The following is a 21,355-nucleotide window of genomic DNA, read 5'->3' as shown; positions in this document are numbered from 1 at the left end:
GCCAGACTTGGCATTACAAGTGGTAAACTGAATGGAAACTTGGCCTGCAATACCAAACCTGGCCACTGCAGTGGGAACGGATCTGTCTGCTTCCTGCAGAAATCTTCTCAGTGAGTGAGCACAAACACCCAGCTTACAGCTGATCGGCGTTGGACCCTTGCCAATCTATTGATGGGCTATCCTGAGACTAGGCCACCAATAGTTTACAACTGGACAACCCTTTAATTGCTCCTACACTTCTAATAGAGAAAATGACGAAAGTCTCGCACTAAAAATAACCTACTGCTTTGTGTATATAGTTCCTAAGTACAAGGGACGGTGAGACTACACCCAGGCCACTAGCCTTAATCTGCACAGGGGCTGTATATAGAAAACAGTATTTTTTTTTAATCCAGACTATTTATAAAGTTTCTTCCATTTTTGAAGTGCATTCAGTCAATTAAAACTAGTTTCAAGAGTCCTCACACCCTTTTATCTGTAAAGCTATGATCAAAAGTAAAGTAAATGCAGCATCTCTTTGAGTTGACAAAGTTCCAAACTAACTAAAACCATATAGGGAATCATTTCCATTTTTCAGATTTTTTACTTTCTGTTTATAGATTTTCTATTCCATTTTCTGTATATGACTATGGGGCGGCCATCTTGCCTGAGCTGCAGTTAACAATATTTTGATATGCTTTAGAGCAGGTTCATCGGCCCTAGACACAATGGACAGGAGGGACATCATCGACTTCTATAGGAGAGTGTTGTGGCCATGCTCTGTGTCCTGAGCAGGGAGGGGGAGGAGGGTGGGCTGTGACATCACCAACTGTGAATGGTGAATCTTGTGCTATGTATATATGCGTAATTTCTCATTGTAATCCTGCCTCTGTCTATAGAACAAGAAGTGTCAGACTATTATTATGCTTAGCAGTCAGTGTGAGAACTGCAGGATTTTAGGATTTTTTAAGAATATAGAATGTGACATCGCTATGTTGAAAAAAACCCACTAAAAATATAAGTATTCACACCCTGTATTCAATAAGGAGTTGAAGCAGTGATTCCAGCCTCCAGTCTTCGTGTCTATGATGCCACAAGGTTTTCACACTGGATTTGGGGATTTCCGGACATTCTTCTCTGTCTGGCTGGATGGATGGGGGCCGGCTGTGGTCAGCCATTTTCAGGTCTCTCCAGAAATGGATTTCCAGTCAGAGATCTGTCCGGGCCACTCAAGGACATTCACAGAGTTGTCCATAAACCTCTCCTGTGTTGTCTTGGCTGGGGTCTTATGGTCCTTGTCTTGTTGGAAGGTGACCCTTCTGCCCATCTGAGGTCCCTTGTGCTCTGGATCAGGTTGCCATTATCTGTGTACTTTGCTTCATTCAACTTTCCATCCACCCTGACCAGACTCCCCTCCGCCAGCATGATGCCCCACCACCAGGCTTCACTATATGAGCCTCGTGTGGCGTAGAGTGTAGGCTCTGGCCTACAACCTGAAGGTTGCAAGTTCGATCGCTGCATGATTCAATATCCGGCTCAAGGTTGACTCAGCCTTCCGAGGTTGGTAAAATGAGAACCCAGCTTGGTGGGGGGTAATAAGTAAATACCAAGATTTATTATTTATTTATTTTTTTATAGGGATGGTATTGGGCAGGTGATGAGCGGCGCCTGGTTTTCATTCCCCCTGACCGGTCTCCCCTCCCCCAGCATGATGCTCCACCACCAGGCTTCGCTGTAGGGATGGTATTGGGCAGGTGATGAACGGCGTCTGGTTTCCTCAAGACAGAACACTTAGAATTGTTCCATCTTGGTGTCATCTGAGCAGAGAATCTTGTTTCTCGCAGTCTGAGGGTCCTTTGGGGTCTTTTTGGTAACTTCAAGTGAATTTTATGTGTCTTACTGAGGAGGCTTCTTTCTGGCCGCTCTGCCATAAAGCCCAGATTGGTGGAGGCTGCAGGGACCTTCTGGAAGTTTCTCACATCTGCACACAGGATCTTTGGAGTTCAGCCGGAGTGACCATTGGGCTCTTGCTCACCTCTAAGTTTGATGGGTCGGCAGCTCTAGAAAGAGTCCTGGTTCTTCTTCATGTAAGTATTATGGAGGCCGCTAGGCTCTTAGCAATTTTCAGGGCAGCAGAAATGCTTTTGTATCTTCTCCAGATCTGAGCCTCCACACAATCCTGTCTCTGAGCTTTACAGGCAGTTCTTTCCTAAGCATGACTTGGTTTTGGCTCTGATCTGCATTGTGAACAGTGAGACCTTATATAGACAGGGTGGTCTTTTATGTCCAATCAGCTGAATTTACCACAGGTGACCCAATAAAGGTGTAGCAACATCTCAAAGATGATCAATAGCAATGGGAGGCCCCCAGAGTAATAAGTCACATGTCATATTAAGGGGTGTGAACACTTATGTCAATGCAAAATAGTAGTTTTTCATGTTTTTTTAAATTACAAGGATTTCTACCATTCTGTTCTCACTTTGTCATAAAGGGGTACTGGGTGCAGAATGAGGGGGACAAAAGGGCACAACAGAACAACCTGTGAAAAAAGAGTGAAAGTGTCTGAAGACTTTCCAAATGCATTCCCTTTAAAGAAAGCCTTAAAATCTTCTCCACATCCAGTGTACCGGATTATGTGAGTGCCGTGTTAATTCAGATGCCCCTCCCATATTGTGGGACATTTCTAAACCCCGCCCAGAAATTAGCACTACCATACAAATACTGAAGAACTACTCTTCATGGAGGAGGAGCGTTGGCAGGGCGTCCTCCCACCACCTCGGTCTTCACACAGATGACTCATGACACGGTGCACATACTAAGTTGCTTTTATTAATCCAGAACTGCATGCTACAGATACTGTACAGCATGAACATGTAATTCATTACAAAAAAATTTTTGCATGGTTTTTAAATACCATTTTGAAATTAAATCGGAATAAGAGCATAGAACTGAACGGTAACATCACAGCCGTAAGGAAACATTCAAAGTATTCACAAAAAATGTTATAGTTATTTAATTAGCATCAGAATAAACCAGAGGAAACCAGAGACAGATCTACAATTGCGTCATGTCAAATACAATGGCACTCAATGAACGGATGATGAAGTTTTTTGTTTTTTTCGGTTTTGTTCAAATTTTTTTTTTCCATTTTTGTTTTTCACTTTTTTTGAAAATTTTTTTTCAACATCAACATGCCCGTTAGTTTTTGTATTTTTTTTTTCCTTTTTGTTGCCTGCTACATACCTATACGTGGCAAGCAAGCAAAAAAATGGCAGTCTTTCATTTTTAATAAGTAATCTAATATACAGGATTTTGGCCCATGGGGGTAATTTTTTGTTTTTTTTTTAGTTTGTTTGTTTGCTTTGTACCTCATTGCTTTTCAATGCTGCCCAGTCACCCTCCTACCAAATATACCTGTTAAAGATGACAAAAACTACATACAAAGCTACCTATGTAACATCACATCAGAACATGAGTAACAAAAATACAGCATCAAAAACAAGGGGGGGTGGATTATTCACCGGGAATTTTGGCACATCAATTTCTGCACAGTCTACAGTCCTATCGGCGCAGGCTGGTCTCCTGTTCCTTAAAGTAAAATTTACAAGATGCTGCTATTAAAAACAGCGAAAAGGGTTCTTTCCCTTGTTAATTTCAAGTCTTCGTTTAATGGCTTTTATAGCAATTGTGTCTTTTTTGTTTTATTTTTGTACAATATTGATCCTTTAAATGCAGCTACAAATGTCCATTTGGTGGCAACTGAGTTTCATACAGCAAAAAAAAACAAAAAAACAAAAAAAAAAAACAAAAAAGAAAAGAAAAGAAAAATATATATATATTTATAAATTTATATATAAACTTAAAAACCTTGTACAAATGATATATATAAGATGCTTACACGATAAAAAGAGGACTTCATACAATGCGTAGGGGTGGAAATGGAGGACAGACAAGTTTTTGGAGACAACAGATAGGACACAAGCAATTCCTAGGCAATAAATACTACTTACTGGTCCAATGGCTCTGAAATAGTCAACGCACCCACCTGAAATTTTCCAAGTAGCATCCCCTTCCCCTCCCGCCCAGAGGAAAAAAATGTAAAAAAAAAAAAATTCAAAAATCCAGAAGCAAAAAAGAGAGAGAGCGACCACCACCATGGAACAAGGCATATAAACACATTTGTTCATCTTTTTACCTTTTTGTGTTTCTGTACATTTCAACAATAACAACATAACATCACGATAAAAGTTGTTTTCACAAGAGGGCGCTGCATTCATGGTGCCCTGTAGGGTATAAACTGGATGTAAAATGATTGGTTCGCAAGCTCGTATTTAATACAAATAATCAAGAACCAACTCCTTCCGCGAGGGCTGCTTCAAAATTGCTTAATTTTTTGTCTATTTTCTGTTTTTTAAGTCTTCTTTAAATCAGTCTTTTCAAAGGAACCTATCAGAACTACGACAGTTATGCATTTTTGTATTTTCATATATTTATATATATATATTTATATAATTTCCCCCTTCTTCCGATGCTAAAGACTTTTTTTTTTTTTTTCATTTAACGTTGATGATACAAATTTCGGACAGGACCTTGAGGCTCATAGAAGGTCTCTGCTCAGTCAAATCGGAAAGGCGGAGATAAAAAGACAGGTCAAATATTGACCAATGAACTTCATTAAACATCTACTAAAAGTAGCCGCTTGGCACAAATTAAAAAATACCAAAAAAAAAAAAAAAAAAAAAGAATTGAAAACGAGAAAAACTAATATTTAAAAAGCATGAGGCATCAGTGTTGGGAGCAACTACTCTAGTGTCTTGGTGACGAGTGAAAGGGGCTGAAGTTGAGTTCCAGCCAAAGACCGATGAGGAGGTGGGAAGGACGTTGACGGCTGTGTTAGTGACAAGGAGTAAGGAGCTGAAGACTGTAATGGACTGGATTGGTGATTGTGATCTGTTCCATTCTGACAAATAGTAGCTGGCAGATTGCTGGACTTTCGTGCCGGACTTTCAGTCAGAGGTGACTGCGGCATACACAGCCGGGCCAGAGGGTCAGGCTTCAATGATAGAGACAGAGGTTGTGTTTGTTCAGTTTGTGGTGTGGAGTCTCTTGGAGGGGTGTCTAGCATGGTGGGAGAAGAAGGAGGAGAGTCTAGTAAGCTTCCGTCTGAAGAGGGCGGGCTGACGCAGCTGCCTTCACCTTGTATGTAGCGAATGCACTTTTTTTTTCTCCTACAAATGGGGAAAAAGGCACAGGATATATTAAAAAGCAAAAACACCAACAAAGAACATTACCTAAAACAACAGAAAACGGAGATAAAAAATAAAAGCTGCTTTGGGCTCTGAGCAGTAGATGGCAATATATGTATGTATAATTTCTGGGTGAAGACGCATCAATAACTTCTAGACTTTTTGGTTTTCTATAACTATATTCTTAACTTTAACTTCATTTATTAAGTTCATGTCAAAAATTCCAGTTCTTAGAAATAGATCGGTTAAATCTCCTGGATCCAGAAGTGGTATAACTGGCCACATACTAAGCTTCAGAAACTACTGTGGGTATCATAAATGAGTTCACTTGTAGCTCCAAAGGTGTTGCAATTAGTTTCACATCTTGCTGAGGTTTTGACATTTTTGAAAACTGATCTAAGCTCCACTAATCCCCAGAGGTGTAATATATTTCATCCTAATGAGATTCATGACTGTTAATGTTATAAAGGGAATTGATCTCATCAGAGCTGTTACATCATACTAAACTTCATACATGACTGTTAGTGTTTGAAATAGAATTAATCATAGCTCCATTAGTCACTAGGTCTTATATGCATCATCTCATCGTACTAGGGTTTATACATGATTGTGCTGCTATAAATGGAATCAATCTAAGTTCCATTAGGCTCCAAAGGTGTTATATGCAGTATTTCATCATACTAAGCTTCATACAGGACTGTTAATGTGATAAATGGAATTAATCTAAGCTCCACAAGTCTACAGAGGTGGTGAAATGAATTCACATCTGACTGTGGCTTGTCAGAATTGTAATTGATTTACGCTCCACTAGTGACCACAGGTGATATATTTCATTCTACTAAACTTCATAAATGACTATTCATTTTATAAATGCTATTAGTCTCAGATCCCCCGTTCACCACAGGTGTTATATACAGTATTTCTTCATCCTAAACTTTAGACATGACTGTTAATGTTATAAGTGGAATCCATCTTAGCTCCTTCAATCACCATAAGTGCTATATACATTACTGCTAATCTTATACATGGAATGACTAAACATAGCTCCCCAGTCACCAGAGGTGTTATATATTTCATCATGCTAAGCTTCATACATGACTACTACTGTTATAAATGGAATGACTGTAAGCTTAGCTCCCCCAGTAACCAGAGGTGTTACATATTTCATTACACTAAGCTTCATACATGACTGTTAATAGTGTCAATGAAATTATCATAATCTTAGCTCCCTCAGTCACCAGAGGTGTTATATATTTTATCATGCTAAGCTTCACCCATGACTGTTAGTATTACAAAAGGAAGCACCATAAGCTTATCTCCCCCAATCACCAGCGAAAGTATAACTTTCAACATATGAAGCTTCAGAAACGTCTGTGAATGATGCACTATAAACTACTATAAAGGTGTAATCTAATGCTTCTCCACCTGTCCCCGGGGATGATAGAAATGTTATCATGAGATTCATACAGAACTGTGAAAAATATCTATTTGTTCCACCAGTACCCACCCAGCTACTGCTGTCTTCAATTACATCTACCAGTAGCCAGAGGTGGAATACATATTAACCTAATAATCTTTCTAAACTTCAGGGGATATTCTAAATATTCTCAATCTTAGCTCCACAAAGCACCAGAGGTGCATACAGGTGTCAGTATAGTGAGCTAATACCTCAGATGTCAGAAATATGAACCATTATAGCTCCCCCAGTACCCAGAGGTGGCACAAATACTATCTAAGCTCCCTGAGTGACCAGAAAATGGAATATATGTGATAATCTAGACTTTATTCCAACAACCCCAGTGACAAGAAGCATGCAGGGCTGAAATGCTAATGGCAGAAGATGAATGACAGAATGAAATGGAATACATGAGCAATGACTTCATTACATTGATGACATGGGACAAGACTTTCTTGTTAGTGGTTAGAAGGGTTTGCAGTCAATATGCTGAAATTGCATCTAGTAAGTTGGATTATATAGTTGTACTTGATTTGCAGGCACTTAAATGATAATGGCAAAAAACTACAACTGGTAGTGTAAGCCTTAGAAAACTGGCATTCCTGCACAGAGCCCACTAGCAAGTTCTTCCGGTAGAGTAAGGCAGCAAAGGCTATAACATTGTTCAGTACTGGTCAAAATAGGAAAACTTCAGATGTAGAAGATGATCATGTGTGTAATGGAAGGCTAGGAGTATCCTCATTATTCAAAGGAAGGGCCCAAGTCTGAAGCTCTCGCTACCTTCCAAGTGAATGATACTCAGTGCTTCATTACAATGGTCTTGGGTCTACATACTAAGACCATGAGACAGGAGATGAAGAGACATTACACACAGAGAGGGAGAAAACACATACCTACCATTGTTACATTCCAAATTCAAAGACTGCTTGCATCAGAATAAAGAGATAACAGGTTTTAACCAAAGGATCAACAAGAAAGAAGTTAGAATGCTTAGACCCTCCACCAAGGTTCCTCCACTGATTTGAACCCCCCTTGTTCAATCACATTTGATACACATGCTCCGCTACTGGATGTCACATTAAGACTCGATGACAGATGCCATTATAGAATAAGACATTGTGCTCACAATGCAAGAGTCTGTTTATGATTATTCTCAAGCCACAATGGTACAAGGCAGGTGGTTGCGGTAAAATTGGGGCGTCCTATGAACAGGAGTAGGTCCCTACAAAAAGTGTCTTTGGTTGTATCATCTGTCACTGCACCCTAAGGTCTCTATTTCTCTGGGATGGTTCTTTTTTCCCATCTTTTGCTTTATTTTAGTGCTGCTCTTTTTGAAATGTTCACATGAGGGGGAATATCTTATATCATTCAATTAGGGAATGGAAAAAAAAATCTGTAAAACTTTTGTTCGTTGTTTTTGTATTTGACATTTCTCAAGATGGGTTTTAGGTTCTTGAGTATGTGATATCAAAGCTTAGAGACCATGCTTCAAAAATGTCCACCTCTCTCTAGCTATCTGGATGAAAGGAGGAAATGGAGATCTGGGAAGATCGATGAATAAAATGATTTGAAAAGATCTGTCCCACTAATTTCTAGAAAGCTTCCAAAAATAAAAAATAATTAGTAAAAGGGCTTTTTTTTGTCTATTCAGAAGGGGCGAACAATAAAAAAAGAATATCAAAGTATATTAACGTGATCATTGTCTTCTACAAGTTTTACCCCAGTCAGGGGGAGGTATTACAGGGTGTCCAAGCTCTTCCTCCATGACGGTAAGAAAATAGCTCAAGGACTTCTCAACAAAAAGGGACATAAAAGTGGCTAGATGTTCAGATTGATGGGCTACGAGCTATTTTAGTCTTCAGCTCCTATTGCAGGAAGATCTAGTTGGCCTTGAGAAATTCCAATTAGGATTCTTCCACCAGAAAGTCAAAGAATATAGATTTAAAGTATAAAGTCCAACCACCACCAGTAATGAGCAGAGGACAGGAAGGAAAAGGTTCATTGGAAAGATTCACGGGCAGAATCATCAGATAAGATCTTGGAAGGACAGAAGGAATTCAATTATTCCCCATGGGCCTTGTAATAAATATACCTGCATGGTTTGCACCATAGATTCTGTCGGTCAAGTCCAAACAATGCTCGACACTTCTTAGGAGCATTTGCATCTGTTAGCACAATGTAAACACACAAAAAAAAATACAACAGAATGGTGGATACTGCTCGGTTGCAGACACTTTTCTTAGCTAAGGTTACCTACAGTATATGCAGTTGGTTTTTATTTGGTAATTCCCCCTGTGGTCCATGGCTAACATGCACAACGTCCGAAATAATCAAGAAGACCTATGGTATGTGATACAAGGCCAAGTGGATGGAGACAGACATCAATCTGCTCTACTACATGTGGGATGCATACAACAGCCAGTGTCAGGCATCAGTCAATCAAATTCACGGCATAGGGTAAAGACTAGGGTTTCGACTCGGCTGTGATGTTGATAGAGAATGGTTGGTGAGACTTTGTGACTAATGGATGACCATGCATAGAGAGAAAGTGAGAGAAGCCACCAGTCTATAGAGTCTACAGAGGCAGACTGATGACTGCTCACGAGGGCAGTGGAAGTCCAACATCAATACAGTCAATAAAGAGGTAAACGGACAACGTCAGTGGTAAATACAAAAATAACCAATGGGGAAAATAAAAGGAGAAATGGGAAGTAAATCTTGCAAGCTCTCGTCTTGTACAGTCAACAACCAGAAACCAAAGAGCCAATTCTGCAGCATTTGTGTGCTATTCAAGTGGATTCACTGCAACAGGAATGCCCAGTTTATCGGGGTTGTTAATTTGATTATCAATGAAGATGAGAAGCAGGCAGCAATGGTCGTCAGCGAGCTTGTTAAATACTGTGATGGACAAGAGGCTGTAGATTAAAGAATGAGAAAAATGCAGGGGGAGGGAGGGGGCATTGGTTTTCACTTCCGCTACCTGTATGTTTCCTATGATGGGTCATTGGTGGAAAGGTTTCAAAAATGAAGGTATTTTTGAACTCTCTGAACCCTCTCCTAAGTGGATATACAAAGTTGCTCTTCAGACAACCTCTTGGTCTATACACTTTTTAGATAGAGATGGCCACCATGGTCATCGGGCCAACTTCATCTCAACGGGAACTAAAGTCTTAGTCCAAAAACCGTACCCGACACTGACCCTGAAATCCCTAAATCCTAAAGACTAGTGTGCCTTGTGGAGCCCACGTGAAGGGTCTTCCACCCACCGCTTCATGGACTAGCCGTTAGCTTTAGACACAGAGCGGGAAATTACCAGATAAAAAAAGTAAAAAGAAACAAGTTTGGTAAAACCAGCCGTAACTAAATCTGGAGTAACCATACACACCTGCAAGGACCGCACCAGTTATTCTGCTGATCAAGGCCAAAGCGCGCTCGGCATTTCTTAGGTGCGCTGAGGTCTGAATGGTTTCAAGACAGAAGCGAGCAGAAAGAAGAACAGAAAAGATAATAATAAAAAAATAAAAAAAATCAATGAACTGGTTACTATTTGTAAAAAGCGCAGAACTTCATTATTATTCGTTTAATCACAGAAATAAAATAAGTTCATAGAAGGAAACGGATTCTTGCATAATTTGTGTTTCATTGGCAGATACGATTAAAGCTGCAGTATCCCCACGTATGAAGGTAGATGGAACCAGACGGAACTCCTCAAAATAAGGTCCTTTACAGGGGTAATGCCACATGGACTTTTTCTCTTTTCTGCATTGTGGATCTGCATTATAGCCGTGCTATAGTTCAGCATTGCTGTGCAAATTAGGTACCTTCCAGCAGGTGGTGCTCTGGAGGCATCACCTATTTGCATATCTTTATCCCAGGGAGCACTGCATGTCCTATAGGACCACCTACACCCTCGTGGTGCTCTCCACTAAGAGAAACATTACCCCCGGATTTAGCATAGCTACAAATATTAAAGCAACTCTCTGGTTTCGGGACAACATTCTGCCTCAGGATTGGAGGGGCGGGGGGGGGGGTATATTACCTGCACTACTCCTTCTCTGCTATGCGCCCAATCTGCCTGCTGTGCACTGCTTTCTGATTGGCCAGCTCTGATGATGTGGAAGCACTGGCCACTGAGAGAGCAAGTATAGTCCATTGGTAGTCTATCACTACCAATGCCCTATGGGGATTATGTTGGCTATCTTGAATGGCCAAAAATGGGACCCGGAACTAATGGATTGGGTGGACAGCAGAGAAGAACTGCAATTAATGAGGGTTGCATTAATAAGATGCAGCTACTGTTACAGTAACCCCCATATGAGGATGACTGGAAACTACCTAATGGGGGTGGGGGTCCATTTTTTTTGCCTCCCTCTAACTTGTCACTGAGGTTCTGCGACTGATGCAAAACTACGTCTCCCTGCAAGCTGGCAGGGCATGCTGGGGGTTGTAGTCTTGCGACAGATATAGTGCACTACTGAATGATAATGGGTCGGAACTTGACAAATTATGTCTTACTTTGCTTCTTTTTATGAACTTTGTCACTATGTTTTAGGCTTCCTTCGCAGGTACCTTTTTTTTCGTGTTCTTTTCACATAACATAAATGTAACACTTTTTTCATTGCTCTTTCGGCAGCATTTTTGCATTTCAAGTAAATTTTAAAATCTGTTTTCTTTCTGGTGTTTTTCAAGAAACTCCTGAAACAAACAGAAACTCCTGAAAAAAGCCCCATTCTTACCGCTCCCACCCTTCCTCATCCCCATCCAGAAAGGAAAGCCAATACAACCCACAAACAAAACTCTATTGGGGAGCTTGGGGGGCGGGGGGGGGGGGGGGGGGTTATTATAATGGCTTTATGTAAAGCCAGCTGTGCTGATTGTGCTGCCACATTGCCATTACCTGCAGAATCCCAGTGGCCCGCTAATAATAAATTAGTTGTCTTTAAATATGTCTGCAGACGTGGCGTCACTTTTTAAGTTCTCCATCTACTGGAGTGAAATGGTGGCAAACTACAACAATCCCCATAAACTCCGCCCCTTTCACTAGATACTTTAGAAAAGTTGAGTGAAAGGTGAAAAGCTGCAAAACGTCAAAAAATTTTGAGCAAAACCCAAAAAGTTCTAAACCCCCCAAAGTTGCAAAACGTACAACTTTCTGATGACAGAAAATACCGAACAGACTTGGTCAATTCTTCTCATTGCTTGTAAAGCCTGCAGCGCCGACACCGAGCAGACGGCGCACCTTTATACTGAAAAGCAGGCTCATTGCCCTTTTTCTGTCCTTGTGACATTACCCCGATTTTCTTAAAATGCAAGGATATTCCAAATGACCCCCCGATGTGAGACCCCCAGAACGCCTCTTTAATGACTCTCAGATACAGAACTTTGATATAAACGGAAACACAAACTTAAAAAGTTTAATTTCGTAAAGCTGTTCACCATAAACGCCCTTGTCACCAAGAGCATCCAATCACAGCGCAGCGCAGCGTTCTCAAGCTGCTTAGATGACCGCTGTGCTCTGATTGGCTGCTCTGGGTAACAAGGACGTCTTATGGTAGACAGTTTTACTAAATGAGGCCCAAAACGTTTTATTCTGCCATCACCGCTAGCGTAATATGAGACAAAATGGCTGCCGGTAAAGACAGGAGAGCGTTTTGTGCCCGCGCTTTTCACATGTACTAGTCTGTTATTAGTAAGCAACAACATCCGGTGAAGCTCCGCCCAGCGGGCGCACAATTCATAAGCAGTTCTCCAATTTTAAGAAGGTTGCATCTGTAAAGCGAAAATCATCCGTCCGTCCACCAGAAAGCGTGGAAACAGCAGAGAAATCCACCGCCAGAGCGAGCAGAGAATTGGGCTACCGCCACCGACTGTGCAGAGGATTCTGCCTAAACCTTTGCAATGTTATCCCTGCTGACTGCAATAGTTACCAAGTCCGAAACCGGATGACAAAGCGCCGCAACGTTCTTTCTGTGACGGTATGGAGACTGTATTGGAACGCAACAGTTTAATGGAGTCTATAGTGTTTAGTGATGAAGCCGCCTTCCAGTGTCCGGGCAACAAAGGTACTGTCAGAATGTGGGGGAGGGGAAACCCACCGGTCTACGTGAAGCGTATGTGCGACTCCCCCGCGGTGAATGTGTTCTGCACTAGAACCTGTACAAAGGGCCCCTTCTTTCCCTATGTAGAAACAATTCCAGGGATTTCGTACCCAGATGCTACATATATGGCTTCTGCTGCGGCAAGAACACCACCAAATCCCACAAGGATTGGACTCCCCCCCCCCCCCCCCCCCCCCCGTCACAGTGAAGTCAGAAGTGCGCGGCGACCATCAAACAGACAGATCGGCCGCGCAGCTGTTCACATTAGTGACCTTCTTCCTCTTCCTCCACGTTCTCTGGACCCCACGCTTTGTGATTAGAGTCTACATACTTCCCTTATGCTTCCCCACAATGATCTGCGGCATCCCTGAAGTCATTGCATCCGTTAGTTATGATCCGCTACAACGTGTGCAGCAGGAACTTGACTACAAGCTCCTGGTGTGTTCGGTGCCAAAGGAAGTCACAATGATCACCTCTGAGAGGGAAAGCATTTTTGATGTTGTGCAACATAGCTTTTTGAGTTTCTGTTCCATTAATATCAAATTTCTGTACCTGAAAGTCATTAAACAGAGTTTTGGGGGTCTCACATCGGGTGGGTCATTTGGAATAACCCTGTACGTGAACCCCATTTGCATAAAAGTATGTGCACAGTATCTATTTTAAAGTATATGCCCCCCTCCCAATAGCTGTAGCTGAGCTCCTGAGGTGCAGCGCGGCGGTAATGCTCTTTTGTACACAAGGCCCGGGGATACTGCAGCTTTATAAAGTGCTCATCAGTCAATGTATTTATCTAGAAGTCACAACTTATGTAAAGAAAGAAAGAGAGAAAGATGGAGCAGACAGCGGGATGAGCGAGCGGCTCTGGCTATGAGGCATGCCTTTGAAGCAATATGCGAGCGATGATTGGGGGAAGCAAAACACAAGCGGAGAGTTCAGCATGCTGGAGTGAAAACACTTTCTGGAAGCAATAACAAAGAATTAGATTAAGGAGGTTTTTCTAGGAAATCCTTTTTTGTAACAGTCTCTTGTTTTCCCATTGTCATAGTGAGCGCCTCGCCCGCGTCCGGGGAGCGCTCTGGAAGCAGACTGTTATGGGGGACACATTCTCGGGGAACATACAGACAAATAATTAGGATGCATTATAGAACGTGCTGGAAGCTGAGGCATGGAACTTTTAGAATGTCTGAAAGATGACAGGAAACAAAAAAAAGACACCACCGCCCTGTGTCGGGGGGGCGGGGTCACATATTTTACCCAGCATGCACTGGGGAAAGGCTGCACATAATAAAATTTGCCTCCCCGCACGGGGATGACAATACACATCACCTCCCTTCACATGGCTGCTCTGGCTTCAAGCATGTGACTCACGGGACCACCAAGTGTCGTAAGCCGTAATACATGACACATGTGACGACGCCTGAGGGACCCCCGTAGGAGCGCTCATCTATACCAGCCTAGTATTGTATTTGGAAATAACAATCCCATCCCCTTGATGTCAATGGGATTTAGTTTTGCGCAAAAATTCTCAAATTCTGATGCACGTGTAAAGGAGACCATCAGCATGGAGGCTGTCTAATAAGTAGGGCAGCTGTCCGCTTTCACACATTTGTAGACAGAATCATAAAAACATGGAAATGAAAAATACATTTGTCAATAAACATTAAAAAAGACTGAAGATGCGATCACGCTGCCAGCGGATGGCGCGGCTGGGAGGATGGCCCAGCATGTACTTCTGGCCAATGCCTGCAGCTACAAGCATGTGTATATGGGCAGACCTAGAGACAGCCGTCATCCATAGGCTCCCATGGAAGAAAAAAAACAAATGCCACGTGGTATATGTGTTCTTTTACTGGATACTGCAGCGTCAAATGCAGTAGGTGGCAATGCTGTAACACGAAGCGAGCATGTATACCATCCCGACGAGGACCGCGGGGGACCTGGAGCCTATGAGCACATCTAACACATCTGCCGGGAGCTTCCGCAGCGCATATGCTCAACGTACATGGCAGATGAAGTGTGAACGCACCCGTAGGCTCTTCTCACAACTACTGTCCATAGTAGACGCCATCAGAGCTGCTTAGAACGGGATCCGGCTGGTTCTACCGAGGTATTCGCTATTTTTCCCACCATATTTGATAAAACATGCAATGGGGGCTCCAATGCGGATGTGAACAAAGGCTTAGAGAACTAAAACGTTCTAGTCACAATGTATCAGTGCAGGTAAAGCGCGATCTGCCTGGAGTCCAGGATTACTACTGTGTTCATGTCACAGACGCTTACCTAAACTGATACATTTTGTAACAGTCTATCAGCTAAGTGAGCGCAGGGGGACTCTGCGTCGGTGCGGGGGGACTCTGCGTCGGTGCGGGGGGACTCTGCGTCGGTGCGAGGGGACTCTGCGTCGGTGCGGGGGGACTCTGCGTCGTCTACCTTGATGTCTATGATTAATGTCTTCCTGCTACTGGTGGAAACCTAAGTATAACCAGGATGGCTCATGAACAGTTATGTGCAGACATTCATGTAGCATGCAGTAGGAAGGTCACTTATCATATAAGCAGAGCCTGGACCAACGATGGCCAAAACACAAATATAGGAATTTCCTCCTCATCCTGCAGATTATTGACCTTCTATGGAGAGCAGATATCTGATGCAGTTCAAATTCACATACAGTGGATGTTCTCTTATCTGGGAGAAGTCTAACTGTAAGTCACAGATGATTCTAAACTTAGAGTATCCATTTAGAGGCTGGAGGTTTCTGAAGACATTGGTGTACAGTAAGTGCTTGCCCTCTGCTCCTCCTTTTATTCCAAAGCAGGGGTGGGACCAACATCAGGAGGAAACTCCTATGAGGATCATGGAGCACCCATAGTGTATTCTCTCAGACAGGGTCATTGAAGCAACCCCATGCACAATGTGAGTCTCTAAAGCAGGGGTGGAACCAAAATCAGGAGGAAAATCCTATGAGGAGCAAAGAGAATACACAATGCATTGGGCAACAGATTGTACAGATGGCTGTAGACCCTGGTTACTGATGTTTTTGTGTTTTGTGAAGGGCTGAGGCTCTCTCTTATATGCTAGCTGAAAAGGATAGAGGGGGGGGGGGGGGTCTAACAAGCAAACTGTTCCCCATTGAATAAAATTACTAATAGTTACAAACAGTTGAGGTTTGTTGCATGCACGTCATTTTCATGCATCATAATGGGGATGTTTATAGAGGCTCATTCAGCAGGTGGGTCCTGTACTTTTTCACATCCCCTACTACAGAGAACGGTGACATGACCCTCAAGCTGGTCTCACATGATCCTCAATTAGGGGAGAACCTAAATTGGGTTTTCCTCTGTCCAAAGCCCCATAGTAGATGGGCACTTGTCCAAGGAGAGGGATCTGCTTAGGTTATATTGTAACGCAACAGCATGGTGTTAATCATTAGCGCATCAGAAAGGATAAACCACATAAGTATAGTAAAAAGTGACAGCCAGATACATCTCAGGCCCTGGTATCCTGACCTGCAGACCTACGACTCTCAGCAGGGTAGGTCCTGCTCTGCAGAGCTCCACCTTCTGTACAGTGCAGGACCTTCCACCCACCTTTACCAAAAGCTTAAAGCCAGAGCAACTGTGTGTGTGCGGGTTGGTGATATCAATTTGCTATAAGCTTGCATTGCATTGGGTTCTTTCTCTTTCCCGTCCTCTCTCGCAAGAAGTGGTTTATGTTAATAAAATTATGATGGCGATAAAATGCATTGTCAGGGAGAAGTAAAAACAGTAAAATGATAATAATAAAGGTAAAATTATAGGAATAAGTCCAAAAAATGGCTTAGCACCTGTAATCGGAGGAAGTGAAAGGCAAGGGTTTAGGTAACATTCGTTGTGTTCTGAAAAATAAGAACAAATTATACAATAGTCTGGACACGGTCAGTGGTATATATATATATAGCGCTATATATCAGATTGACTATGCAGTATGTTCAAACCTCCTTAATGCCTGAATTAAACATGGGTGTGGACAGGGAGTTACCCCAGTAAAGCATGCAGCAAAGACCCCCGGCCACAGACCTCACACCCGCACACAGACGCACACATGCACGCACACGTATGATAAACACCACACGGTTATGTCATCATTAAACTACAGGCTGGTTGTCAATAATTTACAGTTAAATATTAAGTAAATCTCAAAGGTACAACATATCTAGCATTACATGCAGAGTCAACTCAACACCATGTCTAGATTTACAATAGGTACGGGGGAGGGGAAGGGGGGGGGCGTTAAGGAACTTACGGATGTACTGGGGGAATTATACATGGGGTTCACTAAACACCAATGCAGGGGGGGTGCAGTCTGGAAGTCAATGCTGGACACCCCCCTGGATGGTGTTTTTGTGGTCCAGGGGCTGCTGGGAGGGGTGACGGGGTGAGGGCCGTATTGTGGGGTGCTACTTACCGTTACTCTCTCCTGACTGCTTGTCTCTTTTCCTCTTCTTCTTTTTTCCCTATAGAGGAAACATAAAGGACAGACACAATTTATACAACGAGAAAGGCTCTAAAGGCATCTGACACTGGACTATCCATACAGTTCCATCTACAAAGGCAGATGAGTTCTCTAACAGTAACTACTATTGTTGACCAGCTGGTGGCCCGTGGGCCGGTGCATGGCTAGGTCTTTCTCCAGCCCAAGTCTCAAGGGTCTATGGGAGGATACAGAAGCATCACTTGGCCTAGAACATGATACATTGTATACAGTTGTCTCCATGAAAGTCACTGATACAATGTGTCCAACAGACCCAGTGATGGGAAGTAATTCATTAGTAACATCATCTTGAACTACAGCTCCCATCATGCTATACAGAGGATTACATTCCGGGTGACAGCAGACAGAGAAGGGACAATGAGAAAAAAGTGACAAAGATGCATTCAGAAAGGATGAAATTACTCCACATTCGTCAAAGTAAAAATGTGTTATTTATGGGGAGACAAGAACAAGGAGTTCACAAGATGGGGCAAAGGAAAGAAGAAAGGGAGGAAAGACAGAGGGGGAAAAGGAAGCGGATGGAAAAGATGGATTAAAGAAAAGAGTGAAGAGGGGGAGAGGCTGACTAAGAAAGAATAGAGAGGAGGAAGATGAGTGGACATAGGCAAGAGAAAGGGGGAAGAAGATAGGAGGGAAGGAAAGAAAAACCAAGAAAGGAGGCAGTAATGAACAAAGACATGCGAAGAATACAGAAGGAAAGTAAAAAAGGAAGAAAGTAGGAAAAAGAGCTTAAGAAAGAGAAAGAAAAGAAATGGAAGAAAAGTAGTAAGAAAAATAGTAACAGGCAAGGGGGAAAAAAGGGCAAAGGGAAACAGGAAAATAGCACAGAATGAAGAAGAGAAGACAAAGAAAGAGAAGGAAATGAAAAAGGTAGACAAAAATATGGAAGGAAATGGTAAAGATAAAAGAAGGGGAAAGGGAAGTGGGGAAGTAAAATGAAGAGAAAGTGAGAAAGGAGAAGGAAATAAAAAAAGTTAACAAAATATAGGAAGAAAGGGTAATAATAAAAAAGGGGAAAGAGGGAAGAAAAGAGGAAAACTGGAACAGAAGAAAAGGGAAAGAACAGACAGAAATAAAGAATAAGGGGAGAGGCAGATAGGAGAGGAATAGGGGAAGGAATGGGAGAAAAACAAGAGAATGAGCAAAAGGAAAGAAACAGTGAGGTGGAAGGATGGAAAAGAGGCAGATGAACAAAATAAGGGAAGGAAAAGGAAAGGTGAAGAATGGAGTGAAAAACACAACAGAACGAGGACAAAGTAAGAAGGAGAATAAGTAAAGGAAGTAGAGGGGCAGGAAAGAGGCAGAAAGGATAAGAATAGGAAAGGGGAAACAACAGAATGAGCACAAAGTAAGGAAGGAATAGAAAAGAAAAAGAGGAGAAGAAGCAGATAGGAAATAGTAAAGGAACAAAATAAAAAGGTGGAAGGGAAAGAAAGAAGATAAACACGGCAGAGAGAAAGAACAAGAACTACATAAAGAAACAAGAGGGAGGAAGTGAATAAAGGAAACAAAGGAAGAAAGGAAAAAGACGGGAACTGAAAAGGGCAGACAAAGAAAAAGTAAAAGAAAAGAGGTGACGGACTACAAATGGGGAAATAAGGGAAGAAAAAGCTCAGGGAAAGGAGGGGGCGCCAGGAATGAGGATGGCGGGGGGGCGAAAGAAAAAACATGTCAGCTTCATATCGCAGTAACCATTTGCCTGTGAGGTCAGTGTAGCCTGCAGGACATGTCAGCATTAGTGTTCTCAACAGGTCATTAAAGGGGTTTCATCTTCAGACAACTTTAATGCATTGATGTGTATACGCCATCCTGCAACATTTACTACGTACATTGTTTCTCTTCCCAGCCTCCTCCTGTAATTAATAGCATTTAGGTAAGTTGCACTGAGAAGTGAGCAACATAAAACGATACTATGTGGATGAAGCAGGTACTGCGGTACAATGACTTATTCAGTAGCAGTTGCAGGATGCCGCACACTAAGACCCCTTTACACTGAGCAACTATCCTTCCGTCACTCAGAAGAGCCGCTGATGCATTTGAATGACAGTCGTCTGCTTTCACACACAAGTGCTGATTGCTCATCAGATGCTCATTGGGGGTTCTCCATGTACAAGTCATTCAAGTACGAACAATTGTGCCTTACACCAGGGGACTTTTCATCAATAGTTGACTATTTTTATGTGAGCTGAAACAAAAAGACTCGTGACTAGTCAGCAAATGATCACTTGTCACCCTGTGGGCAGCCGTGTTTACATGAAGTGACTGTCATCTGCTCGTTCCGACTACTATTCAGACAACAGCCATCCCATGTAAGGCCGCCCCAAGCAATGAGTTAAAGTCAACCGGAAAAGTCCGATAATAAAACATTGTAAAGCTTCTATAGAAGGGGAATAAATACCACCTACATAGGAACCTACATAGTTATCCCTTGCCGACCAGCCGGGGTAAAGCTGCATGTGCAGCTGTCGTTCCTTCCGTGCCAGCTCGTAGTATTTTGCTTGTTCCTCTCTCGATAACGCATGCCACTGTATGGAGGAGAGAAACCATCAGATGTTACACTATAGACAAGGCTGCTGTCACACCTGCGCCGGACCCTCAAGCTGCGTCGCTATCAGCTATCTCATATCTATCTATCTATCTAATATCTCATATCTATCCCCTATCTATCTATCTATCTATCTATCTATCTATCTCATATCTATCTATCTATCTCATATCTATCTATCTATCTATCTATCTATCTATCTATCTATCTATCTATCTATCTATCTATCTATCTCATATCTATCTATCTATCTATCTATCTATCTATCTATCTCATATCTATCTATCTATCTAATATCTCATATCTATCTATCTATCTATCTATCTATCTATCTCCTATATATCCCCTATCTATCTATCTATCTATCTATCTATCTATCTATCTATCTATCTCATATCTATCTATCTATCTATCTATCTATCTATCTATCTATCTATCTATCTATCTATCTATCTATCTATCTATCTCATATCTATCTATCTATCTCCTATCTATCTCATATCTATCTATCTATCTCCTATCTATCCCCTATCTATCTATCTATCTATCTATCTCATATCTATCTATCTATCTCATATCTATCTATCTATCTATCTATCTATCTATCTATCTATCTATCTATCTCATATCTATCTATCTATCTATCTATCTATCTATCTATCTATCTATCTCATATCTATCTATCTATCCATCTATCTCATATCTCTCTATCTCATATCTATCTATCTATCTATCTGATATCTATCTATCTATCTCATATCTATCTATCTATCTATCTAATATCTCATATCTATCTATCTATCTCCTATCTATCTCCTATCTATCCCCTATCTATCTATCTATCTATCTATCTATCTATCTATCTATCTATCTATCTATTTATCTATCTATCTATCTCATATCTATCTATCTATCTCATATCTATCGATCTATCTATCTATCTATCTCTCTCATATCTATCTATCTCATATCTATCTATCTATCCATCTATCTCATATCTCTCTATCTCATATCTATCTATCTATCTATCTGATATCTATCTATCTCATATCTATCTAATATCTCTCTATCTCATATCTATCTCATATCTATCTATCTATCTATCTCATATCCAGCTACTATCTATCTATCTATCTGTCTATCTATCTATCTCCTATCTATCTTACTCATATCTATCTATCTATCCATCTCATATCTATCTATCTATCTATCTCATATCTATCTATCTCATATCTATCTATCTATCTATCTATCTATCCATCTCATATCTATCTATCTCTCTATCTATCAATCTCATATCTATCTATCTATTTCATATCCATCTATCTATCTATCTATCTATCTATCTATCTATCTATCTCATATCTATCTATTATCTATCTATTCATCTCCTATCTATCTTACTCATATCTATCTTACTCATATCTATCTATCTATCTATCTATCTATCTATCTCATATCTATCTATCTCATATCTATCTATCTATCTCCTATCTATCTC

General features: G+C 41.5%; 1 protein-coding gene across 34 annotated transcripts in view; it reads right to left on the bottom strand.

Annotated features, from left to right (window-relative positions):
- Positions 1 to 2,788: 2,788 nt before the first annotated feature.
- TCF7L2 (transcription factor 7 like 2) overlaps positions 2,789 to 21,355 on the bottom strand; it is a 236,613-nt gene continuing 218,046 nt past the window's right edge. For 6 of the 34 annotated variants that reach the window (XM_066601462.1, XM_066601434.1, XM_066601436.1 and 3 more), the window contains 5 exons: positions 19,727 to 19,834; positions 17,223 to 17,271; positions 16,603 to 16,653; positions 10,067 to 10,139; positions 2,789 to 5,207 (listed from right to left, as the gene is read on the bottom strand). In XM_066601462.1, coding sequence (XP_066457559.1) covers positions 4,781 to 5,207; positions 10,067 to 10,139; positions 16,603 to 16,653; positions 17,223 to 17,271; positions 19,727 to 19,834 — 708 coding nt within the window. In that variant the 3' untranslated portion in view covers positions 2,789 to 4,780. Of the gene's footprint in view, positions 5,208 to 8,773; positions 8,847 to 10,066; positions 10,140 to 16,602; positions 16,654 to 17,222; positions 17,272 to 19,714; positions 19,835 to 21,355 lie in introns of all 34 variants that reach the window. The other 28 variants (XM_066601449.1, XM_066601461.1, XM_066601459.1 and 25 more) reach the window with 9 other exon arrangements.

The sequence above is a fragment of the Eleutherodactylus coqui genome, chromosome 4 (assembly GCF_035609145.1).
Source record: "Eleutherodactylus coqui strain aEleCoq1 chromosome 4, aEleCoq1.hap1, whole genome shotgun sequence".
Taxonomy (NCBI): domain Eukaryota; kingdom Metazoa; phylum Chordata; class Amphibia; order Anura; family Eleutherodactylidae; genus Eleutherodactylus; species Eleutherodactylus coqui.
This window is presented reverse-complemented; position numbering and strand designations above follow the sequence as displayed.